Raw genomic sequence first — 21,130 nt, 5'->3', positions numbered from 1 at the left:
AAGTAACATCAACGGGAAACTTGACAAAACAAGCAGCAAAGAGCTTTCAAAAATCTCATGAGGCAGAAGAAAAAGCATTAGACTATTTTATACTGTTGTTAGTTGAATGTTTACTTTATCTTCTCCCATAATAGAAAGAATAGCCATAGCACTGAATATTCTCATTTGTTTGTCTGCATAATCAAGCAAAAAAAAAAACAAAAAACAAAAAAACCCACACCATTTGTGGCCTTGTATATGCTGCAGTAAAATTATTCCTTAACGAAAAAATAGATGTTCACTCAGAAACCCACACAGTACACTGTTCAATAGTCAATGCTTCATAATTATACACATAATTACGTTCCACTTAATACCACTTCTCTCTTTTTGTACACATGTTTGAGCTTAAATATCACTTGCAAGTATGCAGACACTCGCTCACACACACTCCTGGGATAAGAATGAAAAGTTCTATTTTGCTACAGAGTGAAGAAGTCATGCAAGGTATTTTAACATCCCCTAAAAAATTTAATAACACAAAACTTATTTGGAGACAAAATCTAGGAGCTCTGCTTCAAAAGCTTAAGGCTAACATAAAAACACACAAGTGTTGCCATCTCCCTTTACTTACTGGGTGACATATTCAGACTGCCCTTTAAGTCAAAAAAGTTTTCTGAAGAAGACAGAATGCATGATGTTGCTGTGAACAAAGTAAAAAAGGAAAAGACTATTCCCAGGATTCACATGCTTCGGGACTAAAATTTTAATCGTACCAGTGCTTCCATGTCCACAAGTGACACCAATCAATGTCACAATGGCAGCAACTGATCCCAGAGTTGACTGATGCCTTAAGTTCAGTCAATAACAGCTTTCACCACAACCTCCCTGCTTATAAGATTGGAGGAGCAAATAATGTACACATGCTTAGCATAAACAATGAGTAACTAACCAGAGCCATTTATAAAATGGCAGCCTACAAGTTCCACTCTCTCAGGTCAGCAGACACCAGAAAGTTGTCCAGGTAAAGAAACCAAATAGTCACAAAGTTCAGGGATATGGTTTCATGTGTTAACATACTTCTTCACACCCCCATAACTCGCCCTCAAGAGCTTCCACAAATAAGGGCTGGATCTTCAATGGCTGTGCCAGCAGTCCAAAAAAAAAGAGCAGCTTCCTAAAAAGAAATAGTTTCACAAGGGCACTCACCACTAGCTGAGGCCCAGGTCAGCCTGTGCAAAAAGTTTGTCTTGAACTGTCCTTGTAGTTAAAAGGAATAAATTGCCTCCTATTAAAGTGACAGGTGGGAATATTACTTTTGTCACCCCTAGTCCTATAAATAAAGTAAACCCAGGTGGTATAAAGAGAAAGTAATAAGTCAAATGCCAAGATAAGAGCTTACTTCCTTAGTTGCCAGGCAGAAGTTGGAAACACATTGGGAAGTCTGATGGCCAGCTAGGGGTACAGAATTTTTTTGACTTTTTTTTTTTTCAACATCAGATTTGTTGTTTTCCTTATTTTCAAGTGATAAATATCAACAATGTAGTATGACCAAAAATCAGTGTTTAATATTTAATAAAGTGTTTTTTTTTCAAAATTAATAGAATGTTGAGGAAAGATGTCATATTAACCAATGTTTCAGCCTTAACCAACTAACATGAAATCGCACATGCATAGTGGGATCACAATGATACAAAATTGGACAACTGAATTTCTAACGCAATGGCAGTTATAATATGCTCCAATAATTGTCAACAATTTGACAGACCAAGGAATTAATAAAAAGGATGTTGAATAATCTTCATTTATATATTTATCTACTGATAGAGAAATGAATTCTAACAATCTCTCCATTTCTAGAAGTCATTTGCCATTTCACTGTACACTCTTCAAAGAAATTAATATGATGCCTTTGTAGCCATTATTAGTTGGTCTTAGGCCAAATGAAAAAACTGGCAACCATTACACAACCAGCCACCTTAGGAAGATATCTGGGCTATACTTTTCCTTACCACAGTTGCCAAATAACTTCTACAAGGTGGTCATTAATGTGACACTGCTTTAAAATGACAAGAATCATACCACAAAAGATAAAATGACTCCATCTTCTCCCATGGTTTCATCCAATTATGCAACCAGATGCTTATATACGTAGGGATGCATGTGTAACTTGATTTTTTTCCACTGTATATGGTTCTCACAAAATAATTTTAAATCTAAAATGTCTCCATTTAAAATAGCATCCAGTGTTGGATTTGTAACCACAGAGTTCTGTCACTATGCATTGTCTCAAACTTAGTATTGGTTGATATTCAAAGGAAGTAAAATGCAGAGAAGTGAAAATAAATTGTATTTACATACCTATCTGTGGGAAAAGAGAAGATACACAGCAACTTAGGCCTCACTAACAAAACAAGAGCAGGCAGCTCTGCCAGTTCTCAAATTAAAATATGCAACCAGTTTTTGAGTTATAATTTTGCCTCGAAAGTAATACAGAATGCAGAAATGGTCCTTAGAAATGAGTATCTTCTTATGTTCAAGCTTTGAATTTCTGGATGTGGGGAGGGAGCTGGGTATGTGGGAAGTTTGAAAAGAACGAACATTGGAAGGGTGCTCTAGTTAATAGAAGAAGGGACCCTCAAGGGATACCCCCACAGGATTTTTCATTCCATAGAGTGTGAATGTTGTATCAAGCAAAAAGAAAATTTTTTAAAACTCAGAGGAAACAGAACATAGAAAGTATGTGGGAGCTAGATACTGCTCAGTTGAAATGAGAATTACAGAAAAACATATGTAAAATACCTCATATAGGGCCCACCTCTGAAGATGGTCAAGTGATAATGGTCATTACTTGTATGCAAGCTTCAAGACAATAACTGGCAACTGATAATCATGAGGAAATGGCCTCTTTCCATACTGGTGAGCATTTTCACACCATCAAACTCATATCATTATTGGCAAGATGGCATACACATACTGTAAAGGAAATGCACATCCTGTTTAAGGACCCAATCTCCCAAACACTCAGTAGTGGGTGAAATAAATCAGCAAGAATTATTTGATGCAAGAAACCATTAGTATGCATTCACTATTCATTCCAAAAGAGCAGTATACAGTCTTCAAGAGCGAAAAACAAGGTAGGTGAACACAGCAGCCAGGGCTTGAACCTATCAAATATCTACACTGTGAATGAAATTCTGATCCACTAAGCCAGTTGGTATGCCAAGGAATTTCCTAGCCAGTTGATCTCAATGAACCCTCAATTTTTTTTTTTTTTTTGACTCAGAAGCAACTCTATCTGGAAGAATTCATTTTCCTTTCAGCAATCCAACCTTCCTGGGAAGTTCAGCATTTGACCATTCACTTAAGGCTTTTCACCTTGAGAACACTTAGAAGTTGAAATCTTCAGAGATATTTTCAAAAGACAACTCTCCTCAACTCCTCTCAGTGCTCACCCAGGTCTTCGTGCACACGCACCTCTGTCTCCCAGTCACTGATAAGTATCAACAGTCTCCCTTACCCACCACCAAGGAGGAACCACTTGGTTCTTTTCTGTAAAATAATGTACAACACACCATACTGATAAACAGCTTAGTGCAGCTGAAAACCCCCTAGATGAAAATTCTGGCAGTCTAGAAAAAGCCCTACTGAGTCAATAACAAGCTATGTGACTTTGAACAAGTACCTGAAATGCTCTAGACCCCACTGTGTCATCTACAACATGAGCAGGCCTGGAATGCACACAGATATGCATGTAAATACAGTTGACTTCTGAACTACACAGCTTTCAATTGCACAAGTCCACATTTGCATGAATTTTCTTTTGCCTCTGCCACCCCTGAGACAGCAAGAGCAACACCCCCTCTTCTTCTTCCTCCCCAGTCTACTCAATGTGAACATGATCAGCATGAAGACCTTTAGGATGATCCACTTCCACTTAATGAATAGTAACTACATTTTCTCTTCCTTATGATTTTCTTAATAACATTGTCTTTTTTCTAGCTTACTTTACTGTAAGAATACAGGATATGATACATATAACACACCAGATATGTGTTAACTATTTCATTGGTAAGACTTCTGGTCAACAGTTGGCTCTAAGTATAATAGTTAAGTTTTGGGGGAGTTAAAAACTTATACGGAGATTTTCCTACTTGGAGGGATAGTCAACACACCTACTGAGATGGGGCGGAGATCCTTCTTAGGGTCCTGCCAAGCCTTTCCAAGAATAGAAGTAAAGAAAAGTCTTGAGTTCCTGCAAGGGAAATTCCAGGCACTGAGCTAGCCCTGAGAAGTAAATGAGCAACTTGGTAAGTAAGAACATAGTAATAGCTTAAAACAATAGCCAAGGAAGTTGGAGTCACAATATGTCTGGCTCCTCTAGAAATTAAAGGCAACATCTTAATGTATGTCCCTGAGCTGTTTTTCAGTAACAGGGACCTTTATCAAATGGACCCTCTGGCATACAACCTCAGATAAGGGGGAAATGAGGACTGGAACCCTGATCACACTTTCTTGTTCTAAATTTCTTCCTGAGAGCCCCAGAGGAAGTCATGCCCACAGGCCAGAACTTAACACTCCTTTCTGCTGACTCTAAGTTTTTAGACAAGGATTCACTTTCCTAACCAAATTCAAATCAGAGAGCCAGAATCCATCTAGGAGAGGGACTGTAACCTCCCTCTCTTCTTGCTTCAAGATACTCAGCTTTCTAGGCCAAAACCAATGTATAACCTGCATGTACTGATTTACGATCTGGCCTGTAACTTCTGCTTTTCTGAAATTTATTGCTACCTTTAAAAACTCTTGCTTATCAGCCACTGAGGAGGTCAGGTCTTAAGCGTGAAGTGCCCAATGCTCCTTGCATGGCTGCCTGCAAATAAACACTCTCCTTTCTCCCACCACAAAGCCTTGCTGTGGATATTTGGCTTTACTGCACCAGGAAAGCAGACAGTTCAGTTACTGAACTGTCCGTTCAGTCACACTAATACCCATATTGTGCTAGGGTCAACTGTATACATACGTACATGTAAGTAAGGATAATTCAGTTTTATCAAAGTATTATGGCCTTTCATATATTTTCTTCCCCCCTTAAAGCCCTACATTCCAGTAATTCAAGGCTTCCTATTCACAAGCCTCATTGGCTTTTCCTCAGACATCCTCTTCTTCCACCTCTCCCTTTTCTTGAACTGCTTCCTCAATTTCCATGATATCCCGCCGCACTAGAGATCCTTCCGCATCTCTATTCAATCTTTTGTAAGCTCTCCCACTTCACCCTGGGTTCTGGCATGCCTCCTTTCATTTAACTCTCCATACTTCATCCCTAAACCTTCTCCTTGGTTGCTGTCACTAGGCAAACACCTCCCTATTTTGATCTCCTGCAATGATACCCACCCCCTGTGAACATACCAGCTTCCATTCTTTTGCTTTCAACAGACTTCCTGCTCAGGGGTATTTAAAAACACTTTTATGGGATGAGTACTTTAAGACAGCTTAACACTTAGGCAACAGTCAATTAAATTCATTTGAGTGAGCACTTTATTTGCAGAAGTCAGTTAACTAATCAACAGATACTTTTGAGACTGCTATTTTAAGAACTAAATAAAATTGTGGGTTGTATTTAACCTTATATGTTTGTTGAACTCTAATAGCACTTGCAATGTAATATTTTTAAGTTCCACATACGCCTTCTTAGTCACCATGAAGCTTACAAAATATCCAATATGTGGAGTTATCAATGATCAAGGTTATAAGAATAAAATACACCAACAATGTTTGCATCTTTTACTGATTCTCACATGCATATTCTGATAAACTGTCAAGATTCAAATGGTATAAATGAAAAGCAATTCAAGATTTAGTCTGCTGCAATAGAGGGGATAATTTGAAATAAGTTTATCTGTAAAAACATGGAGGATGTCAAGATTTATAAGCAGGGATCAGTGACATCTCCATTCCACCAGTATCAATGCTATAAAATCATATTACACTGAGTACAAATACTACAGAAGAAATGACAGCCATTTGAGTTTGTGGCAATTGCTTACTCGAAGTGCCACATCCAACACCACAAACTCACAACAAAGTTCCAAATCTGCTTTGAGATTAAATGCAGTCCAGAGGCATTCCTGATCATTTTCTCAGTGATTATAACAGTGGTGTTATTAAAACCACCAAATGAAAAATACTCCTCAATCATTTCAGGAAGAACCTGAAAAGTTTATTTTGCTTTCAAAGCATTCCTTAATCACTATTAAGGGAAGACTAGCACAAAAATTCATTCACATTTGCATGACATAGAACAGATGAATGCTACAATTGAAAGCATTTGAAGATGTGTGTCAGTAGTCTTGGGCTGTATTTGCATACATTGCAACTATCACTGTGAAAACAAGCAGCCCAAATATGTGAATTTTGTGGACATGTGTTGTCCATGACTAAATCTACAATATTAAAGTAAGCCAATGTTCCTGTTTGGTGACCATGTATTTTATCCTTCATTATAGTACTGATAATTTTTTAAAAATGATTTCATGAAGGTAATCTAAATTATCTCATATAGTATGATCTGTAGTCTCAATTATAATAGGCTTAAGTGTGTATTTATATGGACATAGGCCTCCATTGCCTTTCTAACTCCCTAAAGAGGCAAATATGTAGTTCAGGGGTCAATACATTACATATAATTACTTGTATAATTACACACACAGAAACATATGTACATATATGTGCAAATATATATAATTACATAAATTTGCCACATGTAAATCCAATTCTCCCTTACAAATCCTTATAACTTTTTTACCACCATATCTAGAGAATAAGTTGACCTTTAAATTCTTTATGATGTCTTCACATCTTACTAAAGGGGACACTGCTTTTTCTATATATTTGTTCATAAACTTGTAAAACATTTCTCAAAAATGCTGAAACACAATACAATTTGCACATAATGGAAAATTACAACTAAAAATGTGAAACCTTTTAAAAGCTGATCTCATTTTCTTTTGCTACTTTCTACTTTCTGAGTATGTCTTCCTCCTTCTGAGTATGTCTTTCTGTGAATGTCTCAACTATTTGTAAAATTTCAAGATTGCTTTTACAAAATTTAGTATCATAAACAGTAATACTGCTGCAGTATATTTTCTGTCACTTTTGTTCCTTTTCCTAAAACAGAGATTATATTTGAAACTTTATAAATGAAGAAAAGATTCCAAGAATAAAATATTTTACTATATTGAACTTTTTCCAAAGCCCATTTGAAAGTCAGAAATTTTTAAACAACTATTCCTTTTGTCCTCAGCGCTAGATAAGTAGCAGTCAATGAAAATGTTTTAGAAACAAAATTAAGGCATCACAGTACAAATCTATAAAAACTATAAAAAACATCTTTCTTTTAAAAGTTAAAGATTTTAATCTGTAACTGTTATTGACTACGGATCTTTGCTATATATTATCATGTAAATATTTGAAGCATGTTTGAACTTTGACATAAGAGCCCAAATGTCTACTGCAATCTATTCATGTCTTTAAATAACATGGTTTTAGCTGACTACTCCATTTGGCCTCATTCCGCACTCATTTTCTTCTTTTAGAAAAGTCTCGAGCTACTTTTTTGTTAGGTTCCTTAGGTATCATGAAGAAATCATGTTTATGTAGAAAAGTGGTCTTCTAAGGAGATGAGTACTGAATTTTAGGAGTGATGATTTTTACAACTTATTTTCAAATGGCTTAATCAAAATAAGGAGACAGATTTTTAAAAAAGGAAAAAACACACATTCATAGACATATATACAGAAGAAATACAGTAAAATGGTACAGTAACTACATCTCAACGATACCTACAGATGTATTCATTCATTCTATTATTGTTTCAGCTTTTTTGGTGCTTGAGAATATCATAAAAAGAGGGAAAACAAAATAAAATAAACAAAAAGTTAGTTGTATATACACTATTTTTAAAAGACTTTTCACTTACTTGTTTCTCCAGAAAGTAAAATAAAATTAACAAAATAAAATACAACAAATGATTTGTAATAGTTGTTTTGTATGTGTCAAAGATGAGAATTTTTTTCATTTTTTCTTTCTACTTTGTTCTAAATTTCAAATTTTCCAAAATTAAAAAAGAAAATTATATCTATATTCAGTTTTGGTCCTTTAGATAAGTTATTTGCTAAAAGTAAAACATATGAAAATACCAGCGCTTTTTAAATTTATATGCTCCTTTATATGTGAGATCTCACCTCTTTAAGTTCCTTTGGAAAAAAAAGTCACAAATTAACATGCTCAAATTTGATGTTATATTCATAATTCCAAAGCATAATATACAGTAGATCTGTATTATCAGATGTCATTATATTTGCTATGGAAATAAAAATGGCTTACAAAAATAAGGGAAGGAATAAGAACTCAATTATCAGATCAGAGAATTTAAATTTTCCTTTTGGGGGGAAAAGCATTTGTTTTTCTTTGCTATTGGTGGAGTTTTATTTCAACACCTGAAAATTATGCAAGCATATGACTCGAGTATACTTCTAACCTCAACTTAGAAAATATAGGATTTTTTTTACCTCCTAAGCAGCCAATGAATGAAAGCAGGATCAACTGTTTCCATGGAAACATCATCTTTAATTGCCAAATGCAAGAGTAACTCTTGTCCAGTCTCTGATGAATAGAATGCTTTGTCTTCAGGTAAATCCTTTAATCTGTAAAATATATGTACAAAGAAGATAGTTTTTAAGAAAGCTGCTTTAAAAAAGCAATTTTGCTCTTTTCGTAAAAACTCTTTATCATTTGGAGACACTGAAAACCCTCAGATAAAACAAATCTGCTTTGATACGAAATAGAGGATGCTTGAAATGTAGGTACTTAAAAAACATGTAACTCATAGGTAGATGGAAACGATCTTATAGAATTTGAAATGTTTACCAATACTAAAATATTAAATTTTAATATATTATTAAAACTTTTGCCAGATAATTTCAAGAAAGAAAACATTAACCTAAAATTCTAACTTACTCAATTTTCTCTAACGATAGCATTCTGGCAAAACTAACAGAGTCAAATCAGCAGATATCTTGAAGCACTAATTTTTGCAGTTTCTGAATTCCGAATAAAGCATGCAAATTATAGGTAGCATTATCAATGTCCATCTCAGACCTATTTTTTTAGACAACTGCAGAAAGTTCCCAATTGCATATGCTGTGTAAAACAGGTTTTAAAATGCTAACGGTAGAAAATGTTCAGTCTGAAAACCTTGCAAATGAAACCATTTTCTTTTTTGCTTTCTTTAATTTTCATAAACTTGAATATATTGGTTGAGAGGAAATAATTATGTGAAAGTCTTGTGTCATTTTGAGCGGCCACTTAAAACTAGTCAAGCTGCATGGTTAATGATCAAGTACATGTGATACACACACCTGAATCTCTGGACTCCTAAAATTCAGTTGGTACCACACACGGAATTAATGATTTTAAAGTTTGCTACTTTAGTGAGGAACAGGTACAACTCTCCAATTCAGCAGCTGCTACTGATTGAGCTGTTTTAGTAGTCACTGACCCAAAGAGAGAACTCAGCCTCCTGTAGACAGTGGTTCCCAACAATGGGTTCCTGACATGTGGCGTATGCAATCAGATATTATGTACATCCCAAATAATAAGAAATCAAATAATAAAAATACGACAACTTGAAAAATATGTACTTAAAATAATATGTTAAGTCATCATTCCTATAATAATGCTCTTGGGTGCCTGCAATCTAATACATATTCTTAGGTAGGATGTAAGAGATGGAATTGTGGCTAGAATGCCTAGGCATCCCTGTCTCTAGGTCCACTGGAATCTGAAACAAGTGCAAATACAATTGAGAACTACTGTTCTAAGAATTGCAGGTTAACAACTTACAATAGTACCATTGATCTTTAACCTTCACTCAATATCCCCACTGCTGCAAACTGCATGTCTCAGTTTGGGTTCCACAACACAAATAAGACAAAATGAATTCAAGTGCAAGTAATTTACTTGGGAAGTGAAGGACAAAAACAGTCAAGATGGGGAAGTAAGACAGGAAAAGGAAGACAGCCTAAAAAGGGTGAAATATAAAGCCTACTAACACCATGGATGGCTGGAAGTCCAGTTCCTATAGAACCCAGGCCTAAGAGTCATCCAAGAGTCATCTCTGAGTTATTCTTGCAAAGGGGCAAGGCAGCTGGGGTATTTACACACCAATTCCCATGACAGTAGTAACTGCCCAGTACTTGTAACCTCCTACTAGGGTAGTACATAACTACAGAGGTGAAAAAAAGAAAAAGGAAAGAAATGAATATACTAGCTATTAAAAGTGGTGTGTGCACTGAAGTGATGAAGGCAAGAGGATGAGTAGGGCACATGTAGTGTCTGCTACACTGTGCATAGAAAACAGGCTTTTTGAAGTTATTTTTAACAGCATCAGGTCCCAGGTGATTGATGGCCAAAATTATTGAGTAATTTAAATATACGAGGGAGAAATACACATTCCACCTCAATCAATCATTATACTGCTCAAGCCTTTCCAGTGGTTGATTTTCCCTGCTTGGACCAAAGGGTCTCAGGTATCTTGCCTTCCTCCTTCTTCTGCTCAATCAATGACATATCCTGTGTCCATAATTAGTTTCAATTACTAATTTAAATGATAACATAAATCATTCTAGATTAGATTTAATTTATAACTGACAGCCATAGTTTTTTTTCTAATCATGCATTTGAGGAAACTGTGGTCCAAATATCAGGAGAAAGATGAAACACACACAAACATGCATATACATATAGACAGACAGACTGGAAAACCAATTAATATTTTTAATTATCAAATAAAATGCAATGCTAACTAGTCATAAAAGGCATGTGAAACATGAGATATGTTAATTTGATACATATATATGTCTAAGACTCATGAGAAACTAGGAAATGATAGTAACATGCACTTAAGTCTAGGGACAATGGGTAAGACTCGACCACTGCAAAGTCTTGAGGAGTACGTTGATTGAACTGGTACTTCCTTCCTCAAAGAAGTTATAGCTATCCAGTACATACACAAAATCTAACTTAGAAAGAATTCAGCAATAACAGAATAACAGACTTAAAAAGAACAGGTAGTTGGGAATTTCAGGAAAGGAAGGGGAAACTCTAGCAAAGAATTGTGCAGTAACCTTGCCATTATCATCCTCATCTTTAATATCAAAAACTATTCAAGTAAATATATGAAGCTCTGCCCTATGTCATTTGGAAAAAAAATACATGGTCTGTGTCCTAATACTGTAATGGGAAAACAGAATATTATGAACTCTTATAAATAAGATAAGGAGTAAATTACTAGCTTGATTGATAAAACTCTGAAGGTAGAACCACCATTTACCCATCACTGGTTTCTCTAATGTTCCAAATACCCTTTCACAGGAGGCTTTCAAGCAATGTTTCTTGCTGAGCTTTAAGAACAATGAATGAGTCACTTGGGAGATTAAATCTTTGCACTGGACATCAAGTGAATGAAAAGCATTTCTACTGGAACTAAAGGATAAGTTACAGCCTGGGATCTGGCCACCATTTGAAAATTACTTCAGGAAAGTGTATAAGAAGGCATACAAGAAGGTGATTGTTTTCAAAAAACGTTATCTTGCCAACAATCCATTCCCACGATAACATGTACATTGGTTATATTTAAAACATATAAATGTGTTCCAAGAGGCTCTAAATTATTTCTGAAAACTCATTCATTCAATAAAAATTTATTGAGTACCTCTCAGGTGCTGGGATTACAATTTTAGAGGGAAGTGGAGGTGATGATGGGATTGTCAGGAGACTGATCATCCCCATACTCATGGAGTGCATCAACTATTGCGAGTGACACCTTGTTTAAATGAGTGCGGGGTATTTATAAATTGCCCACGTGGAAGGTACAGTGGAGGGGTAGATGTTTCTAAGAAAGCCTAAATGAAAGCATTCCTCATCAGGAAGGTTAGGGAAAACTTCTCTGAGGAAGTGGGGTACAGAGGAAGAAAAGAAGAGATGACATAATGAGGTGTGTGTATGTGCTGCAGAGTGAGGGAAGGAAGAAATGTCCCTAGTGTAGACAAGTACTTGGTGTGGATTTATGAGGTGGCAGATAGGCTTGTGAGTAGCTAATGTCTAGACACTACTTCCCCATCAACTACTACTTATCTCCATGCTGTCCCAGGACCCCACCACACCTCTCCGGAGCCAAGCAAAAAGCTCAGCAGAGGGCTTCCAGAATCCCGCTCTAGTCCATGTCACTTTGGATTGATCAGTATGCATGCCCTACTGCTGGTTAAATATTTTAACAATCACCTCTGGGCATAGCAAATAGAATACGCAAAGGCCCTGTGGCTTAGGTGCTCATGGTATGTTCTTGGTCTTGGGTGGCATGAACAGAAAGAAGACTAAAGAGATGAAATACACATGGCAAAGCTCAGCATGGTATGAAATGAGACTGCAGATGTACGGTGGTCAGTCTTGTATGACTGGCTAAGGGTATTAGTCTCAGAATAAAACCCTTGAAAAGTTAACTGCAAGTTTAATCAGGGAGGTGAAATAATCATATCTGAAATAAACAATCAAATTAGAAATATTATAATCTGTATCTGGCTTAACAAGATGAAAAGAGAACACATTTTGCAACATACCAATTTTACTCTCACCCACAAATTCATAGAAATTAGAAACTAGAAAACAATAGACAAAGAATTTAAGAGAAAAGATATGCTAATACTCATATAATATTCATTTATATGTACACACATGCATACACTGTATAAAGTTTGAAGATAAAAAGAAATGTCATTCAGGAAGATTTTTTTAAAAATTATGTTGCTTATTTTTAATCAATGTTAAAGTAGGACATTGACTTTATAAATAATGAAGGTAATTAATACAATCACAATCTGACTTCTCAGCATTGCCAAGTATCATCATGGAGAGAGGGGATGCATTAAAGCTCTCCCCACTTTTGAAATCACAAAGCCAAAATAAATACAAAGGAAGCTACTGAAGCAAGACAAATACAAATCAAAATGTCATCTGCTACAATAAGAATATTCTTCTATTCACAGGAATGTTTTAAGCCAAAGAAAAAATAGATACCCTTTAGAATTTTCCCTGCTAATAGACATTTGCATTTAAGGGCTAAAGCTTAATATATTCACAACACGTTCTCATGGCAATCTTTAAATAGCCCCCAAATTTAGTGCATATTGACAACTGTACTATCTATTCTTAATGTCAGCTGAGCTAAAAAATGCTAGACCTTGGATTGAAAACCAAAAATGCTCTAAATAGTTGTGCCTGGTTGCTCTAAAAGAAGGAAGAAACCATTTGTGGCTTGTCATATACTTTACAAAACTGCTACTAAGACTGCAGATATCATGAAATATTGATATGTATTTATTATTTTTAATGTATACAGACAACCTTGAATATCATCTTGGCAAATGCTGAGAGTTACATTTCTTTATGTGGAGGAAGTTTAGGTGTGAGAATGATTTGGCAACATTTCTTTCAGATAACATGTACCTAACAAGCATTTTCTTTCTCAGAGAGAAAAACCCTACAGCAATTTTAACCATAAGGATTGCTTAGTACACCACCCTCTCTTGCATCCACAAAAAGTCATCTCCAATTTCGATACTTTAGAAACGAATTATATTTATAAATATATATTATTCCTAATCTTCACCCAAAAAATTGAGCAGGTTAAAGACATTTATTATAGTAAAATATTCAATTACTAATGGACAAATGTTTGATACCTATGGGTGTTGTATTGTGAATCTTCTAGAACTTACATTAACTCACTCTCATGGTATGCAACCACTGTAGCATGGTAGTCAACTAGTTAATGAGTATACTGGCTTGTTGAGACTGTGTATCCTGCCAGATCAGAAATCATGTATCACATAACCGATTTGTTCATTCATAATCACTCACTCATTCACTCATCCACAAGCTTCACATCTTCCAGAGACGTAGTTCATCCACTCTGCATGCTGACCCTGCCTCCCTCCTGCTGAAAACTGGCCAGATAGGTGATAAAAGTTACATGAACTCTGGGCTCCAAATCCAAAATTCTTAACCAGCTCACCCATCTTTCCTGCACTTCACAAGTGTTCAGCAGCAAAGAGGGAAGAATATAATGTGCCCAGTTTGATGTTACCTTCCATACCCGCAGGTGTGTGTTGACAGCAGAACAATGGACAAATAGGGTGAATGCCAGCTGGAAGTCATTCCGTGCTCCCATAGACACCTACAGCACTTTATATTCTCTTCCTTGACCCTTGACACTTCCAACACCTTCTATTGCATTATTTAGATCACGGCTTCTCTCTCCTACTAGACGATAATCTTCAAAAAACAGTGATTTGTAACCTTTCGTATGTTAAGGTCCCTTTTAGAATCAGCCAGATCTACGAACGCATCTATCTCTGTAGTCCAAATGCACATAGACAGACATAAGCTAACTTGTGTGTACTCCATGCTTTATTATACTGAAAAATAATTTCTTTTACATAGGAATCATATGTATATATATGTATTCCTATATAGATAATGTGTGTTCATGTGTGTATATTCAAAGATTTATTTCTTGTTTATTTTTCATGCATAAATTAATGAAAATTTTATGACAATGCAAATAAATCTAAACTATACAAATTGAAGAGAAGGAAAATCCTGTTCAAAGAAACAAATATTCCTGAGGTTACTGTTGAAAAACTTGACAAACAAGTTTAAATTATGACATTGTTTTTTATATGGTGAGGCATATTATCTCTGACATTCTGTTAATTTTTGCTTCTGGTCTTCCAGCAGTGAGTGGACATAAGTAGTAGCAAAGAGAATCGGAGCTCCTGTTGTATGTACATTGCAGTAGATGGGGCGGCAATACAAAAATAGTGCCAGAACGTTCTGAGATGCTATGTGTTGGTTTCAGAGCTTCTTTCAATTTGTCCTCAACTCAGAGAGATCTCCTCTGGCAAGACCAACATCGCTGATGCTATGCCAGAAAAAAATTACAAAGCTGTTTTTCAGTTGGTTCCACTAGTTTCAACCAAGTGCAGGCTAAAGGGACAAGACACAGTTACCTAATCATGCCAACCGGCATGCTTCAAAACATTAGACAACATGTCAACACTTTTTAAGTATACTTGACAAAGGGTTTGCTTCAATGTTCTTGCTTTGCTTTAAACTTCAAATTACTTGGCCAATTCCAGGTCACACTGCTTTACAAGCCTCTCAGCAATTATGGATGACTATTTGTACTTGACATGCGATAATGTCGCTTGTTGCATGTTCCAAGACAAGACTTTTGTTTAAGAGCAAGTCCGAGTTTCAACAGTGTTGCAGGATTTTGAAAGCAAGTCTTCATCCCTGACGGTTCGAGAACAGCACTGTCTAATGTTTTTCCAAGGTTCCAAGGTAGCCAAATCTAAGGTGCTTTTTTGGAACATTTTTTAAGTGTCATATTTTCCCTAAAAATAACCTTTACACATAAAAGGAACTTAGACTTTAGGGTCTTACTACACGTAATGATGAAAGGAAAACTAAATGATAAGCAACTTCTATGATATATTATTTTCCATGGCATCTTCCAAGTTAAACATGAAACAAAATGAACAAAGACAAATTTAAATAATTATAAAGGGTATGCAGATTTTCCTTCCCTTTGATTCAATGGGAAATGATTCCAGACCTCCTTGTATGATAATGAAGAATGTACCTTTCCTAAGTCTACATAATAACATTCCTTGCCACCATATATTTACTTAGGATTTAAAAATAGCTTAATAACATAATATAATATAAATGTTTTCCTGCAGGGACAATTTTGCAATACCAGGAAGGAAACGAAACAGTAATGTAATAATCACTAACTTTTATGGAGTGCCCATTATGTGCCAGGAACTGCTCTAAGTGCTTCCTATATGTTAACCCACTATAATCCTCACAACCACTTATGGGGATCTTTCTGTTATCACCCCCATTTTTCAGATAAAGAAATAGAGACACAAGTGGGTGAACAAATCCGTCAAAGAGAAATAAAGACAGAAACTGTGTACTTACAACATACTTTCCCCACGCAATAGATACCAAATGGAATGCTTAAGTAATCAGATCATTAGAGAGCCATAAAGTATAACCTGATATTTTATATAGTTTTAAAGATCTGTATTAATATAACTGGCAATTGAAAATTTAATGTCAGTTACTTCTTCCGTAAAGGGGAAGGACTTGACTATTAACATAAAAACTCCACGGCTTGATTTCAAGCATATGCACTGCGGTAATGCACCATCACTGCAATAGGCATGAATGTAGAAGAATGCAGCAACTCTCTCTGGGATTAAATGAAAACACTTCAAAGACACAGTAAACCACAAACATAAGGTGCAAAATACCGTGTGCAAAAGAAATATGGGTTTTTTTTTGTCTCCATATTTGCTGTATATAGTGTATATACAGCATATATATTTGTAACTATACAAAATAGTTCTTGAATGGCATAAGAGACCTGTTAAAAGCAGTTATCTGTGGGGAGGAAAACTGTGGGGTCAGGAATAGAGAATAGAAAGATACAAATTTTTACTATACAGTCTCTCAAAAATTTTAAATATTCTTCAGTGTACATATATCTATTATCCAAAGCATTACTAAACTTTTACAATGGATTAACAATAGAAAAGGAATATACCTTCCAGGTTAAAATATTTCAAACAATACAGAGCTCAACACGTGGCACTGAAATTCTCTTTGCATAGTCGCCACCTCAGCTGCCTGGGTCATGTGTTCTTTAGAAACTCTTTACAAACTGGAATACATGGTGGTAACTCTAAGAATCAATTTTGTTTTAGCCTGACATGTATGTAGGTGCCATCAATGTGATTTTAGAATTAAAATGTCTTCATATAGTTATCAAAATAATTTACTTATTATTTAAGTGGTTCCCCAGTCTCATTCTGAAGGTTTTCTGAAACTACTGAGAGGTAACCACTAAGGATAATGTCCCAGTTATCTGCCACAAAAATCTGTAAAATCATTTATTACACTAGTGTTCATAGTGGTATAAATTATGAAATGAAACATTTTTAAAAAAGAAAAAAAATTATTCCTAAAATGATAAAATGTGAAAAATCTGTAAACAATATTTTTGTGAGAGTTGAGTAGAAAAAGGTAAATGAAATTAAAAGTACAAAGAGAACGTTTTGGCTGAAATAGAAAGAGTTTCAACATTGAGTTCTAACTGTACACACCAGCCCAAACCATTCTGTTCCTCACCTCATGATCATGGAAGGAGAGTGATCTTGGGGAAAAACTCAAATTCACTGCGTGCCTGCAGCATGTCAGGTATAAGCACAGAGAAACAATATTTTAAAATAAATTCGTGTCTTCAAGGCATTTACACTCTCAAGTAGCACACTGACCATAAATATAATTAATTATACTACATTTTAATAAGAGATTCTAGACTGGAAGACAGAGGTCTGTAACAGGATGCTCATGCAAAGTTTCCCAGACCACCAAGACTCAGCAGGTATTACATCCCAAAGGGAGGTGCCAGAAAGAAGTGCAAACATTTAAGGGAGATCTTGCAAAACTATCTGTCTGGTTCTCATGGCTCACTCACATCAGAGTTGTCCAGAGACTAAGTAGAGGATTTGAGAGAGGGGTGTCTTTGGAAAGAACTCTTCCTCACAGAGAGGAAGGCGGGTACTCCTTTTAAGCTGTACTTTAAGGTTACACATCAAGGAAACCACAGAGAGCTACCTTTGGAGGGATGCAGTGGTCTGGGATGATACTAAATGAGACAACTAAATGAGAATGAGAGCACGCTGGAGCCAAATAGAGGGTTGCAACTGGTGAAGGAAAAGGATTCTGGGAGATGTCAGGGACACAGAATGCATGACGTTTCCCATGCGCCAGACACACACGGGTAAGCACCTGAGGAATATGGTTATTATACATCCTGAGCAGGAGAACCTCCTTCTGGGGAAAGAGACCTCACAGAGGAAAGCCAGGGTATCTCTGGACTTGTGGGGGCTGAGAAAGTAGGAAGTGGCTAGCTGAGGCTGGGAAGAGGGAGAGTGCAGCACTACATTCAGGGAACTGAGGGGGAAATAGCCCCGGTGTTTTGGAGTCTCAAGTGAACCCATGAAAGAACCACTGGAAGAAAACGCCAGTTCTGCACTTTTACCAAGTCCAAAGCGACATGACACTAAGCCACTAAAACGGGATCCATCGAGTTGAACTTGCTGGTCTCCTTTCTTCTCTTCTGGGCAAAATACTTAGCAGAATTGGAATTACCGAGTTAGGGGGAAGCAGTGCAGGTGAACTAGGTGAGAAAAGACGCCAAAACATTATCTCTTTAACTGTAGACCTTCCTTCCGCACCAATTTAGCACCAGGGAGGGAGATTAGTTTTCCCTTTAAATCAAGTTTTACCTTTTAACTATTGCATAAGACAGGACGTTGTAATTTTTTTTGCTTGAAACTATATTTCTTACCCAAGCATTGTCAGAAGTGGAGTGGGTGGGGCTACCTGAGTTTTCATCTGCAGCAGGAAAGGAGCTAAGAGAAGAACTCCCATAAGGGGCAGGAAAGACTAGAAAGCTGACTTAGGGTTACATCTCATGAGTGGTGCTTCTTCCATGTACAGTTTTAGACAGGAAGTACAACCAACGTTTAGAAAATGGGGGACATCACAGCGTCATCCTAGAATAGAGAGCATCTGAGGTAATTCTTAGAGAAAAAGGTCAGCTTACCTAGGAGACAAGGAAAGAGATAAGTACGGGGACACAGAACAGTGGAAAAATCTAGGACAGACAGGTGATTCATGAGAGAGAGAGAGATGACTCAGGGAAAGCCCAGAAAGCACTGGGCTGAGGGAGAAGGCTGGAGAAGCCCAGTGGTTAAGGGTGTGAGCAGAGGAAGATGAGCTCCTTACTGAAGAAGACAAAAGGAACATTCTGAGAAGCCCAGCGTGGCTCACGTGTGAACTGTGTTAGGAAAGCTAAGGGTGCAGTGTTCAGTTCTGCAAGAGACTGACAACATTCAAACAGATAGATGTCCTGGGGCTGGGAGTGGAATGGGGCATAACTGCAAACGGGATGAGGGTTCCTTCTAGTGTGATGGAAACATTCCAAAACAGGATGTGGTGATGGTCGACCATCACAGTTACTAAAATGCACTGAATTGTATACCAATAAGAGTGAATTTAATGGTATGTAAAGTTTACCTCAATAAATTTTTTAAGTCATAAAGAAACAGAAAAAAAACAGGAGACAGGAGGAGGGAGAGATAAAGAGAGGGAGAAAGGAAAGAGGAAGGAATGAAGGAGAGAAAATTAATTTGCTAAATAAATGCTTTCCGTGATGTTATCAAGCCCAGATTCAGTGGAGTCTTTGGGAAGGATCAGCCACACAGTGGTGGGCAGATATGTGAATAACGGGTGAGGAACCAGAAACAGAAAGAATCAGCTATTCTTTTAATAAGTGAGAATGAGAGAAATGGGACCATGGCTAGAGATGGGTACAGGGTAAAGAGAGTGCCATGATGAATGGTTTTAAGTTGGAAAATTCCTGAGCGTACAGTAGACCCCCTTATCTGTGGGGCATACATTCCAAGACCCCCTGGTGGATGCCTGAAACTGCAGATAGTACCAAGCTGTATGTATACTTTATTCTTTCCTATATATACATACCTATGACAAAGTTTAATTTAGAAATAAGACAGAGATGAACAAAATAATAATAAAATAGAACAATTATAGAAACACACTGTAATAAAAATAAACCAAGGGTGATTTGAACACAACACTGCAATATGGCAACAGTCGACCTGATCATTGAGATGACGCCTAAGTGACTCACAGGTGGGGAGCATCCCACAGCGTGGGTCCCCTGGACAAAGAGAGGATTCAATTCCTCAGCCAGGAAAGAGCAGGATGCTGTGAGATTTCATCACACTGAATGGCATGCAATCTAAATCTTATGAATTGTTCATTTCTGGAATTTTCCATTTAATATTTTTGGACTGCAGTTGATGTTGGGTAACTGAAACCACAGAAAATGAAACCTTAGAAAATGGGGGGATTACTGTATTCATAAAGTGAGAAGGAAAATTCAAAATATAAGAAGAAAAAGGTCTGATTTTTCTAGAGGGAAGAGTCTTCTTCGGATTAACTTGCATGGTAGTGATTCCACCCTAGCTAAAATCACATGAGCAAGGTCAAAAGTATGCTGAATAGAAAAGAGAAGTAATGAACCCTATCCCATGGCCAAAACAGAAAAGCTGACTCTGGGATGGAGGCATTTTCTGGAGAACCATCAGGCTTGTCTCCAAGGCTCCTTATCGGTGTCTCCAAGAGGTCACAGAAATGATGATGCCTGGCCAGTGCCAGATGCTCAGCGTGTCCTATGTGCCTGTGGTTGTATTTTCATATTCATAGGTAAATTAATTTAGAAACCATAGCTTGATTTTACAGAGTTACGTCATTTTGAGGAGCTCTGGAAACCAACTGTGTACTACCACCACACTTCCTTCTCTTAACTCTGAAACTACTCAGGGAGCTCTCTTAGGCTAAACATACAAGCAAACATGCTCAGAGCACTCAGATACATTTAGGAACACTAATAACTAAATATAATACTAATGCAGCACTTCAGAGAATCACTTTACTCCCCAAGATATCCAAACCACAATTTTGGCACTATGGGTGGTAGGTAGATAATAATGCCAAACACTCAAATTGAACATGTGCCAGGCAATACTCTAACTGCTTTTATAAATATGCACACATGTACCACCACCCCCATGTTACAGATGAGATAACTGAGGTAGAAATACGTTAACCAACATTCCCAATTTCATACAGATGACCCTGCCTGAATCTAGTATTTCCTAGTCGATATCTGGGTATTATTATTTAATTTAACCTATTTCTGGTTTACCCTAAGGCTTGGAAAGAAAGTGGTTCTCTGAAGCTTTGTAGTTTTGTTCAAAGCCTAGAGAGGCATAAATGCAAGGTGAGGTAATATTTTTAAGCTCTAGTACAGAGATTCTCCATTGAGAGTGACCTGGGCTCCCAGCAGACACTCAACAATACCTGAGGATGT

The 21,130-nt window shown here is 36.7% G+C and overlaps 1 protein-coding gene across 3 annotated transcripts in view; it reads right to left on the bottom strand.

The window, feature by feature from the left end:
- The window catches only part of CNTN3 (contactin 3), a 336,826-nt gene that overhangs the window by 240,379 nt on the left and 75,317 nt on the right, over positions 1-21,130 (bottom strand). For all 3 annotated transcript variants that reach the window (XM_007985007.3, XM_007985008.3, XM_073009925.1), the window contains one exon: positions 8,547-8,681. In XM_007985007.3, coding sequence (XP_007983198.1) covers positions 8,547-8,601 — 55 coding nt within the window. In that variant the 5' untranslated portion in view covers positions 8,602-8,681. The remainder of the gene's footprint in view (positions 1-8,546; positions 8,682-21,130) is intronic.

This window comes from Chlorocebus sabaeus, chromosome 22 (assembly GCF_047675955.1).
Source record: "Chlorocebus sabaeus isolate Y175 chromosome 22, mChlSab1.0.hap1, whole genome shotgun sequence".
In the NCBI taxonomy this organism is placed as follows: domain Eukaryota; kingdom Metazoa; phylum Chordata; class Mammalia; order Primates; family Cercopithecidae; genus Chlorocebus; species Chlorocebus sabaeus.
This window is presented reverse-complemented; position numbering and strand designations above follow the sequence as displayed.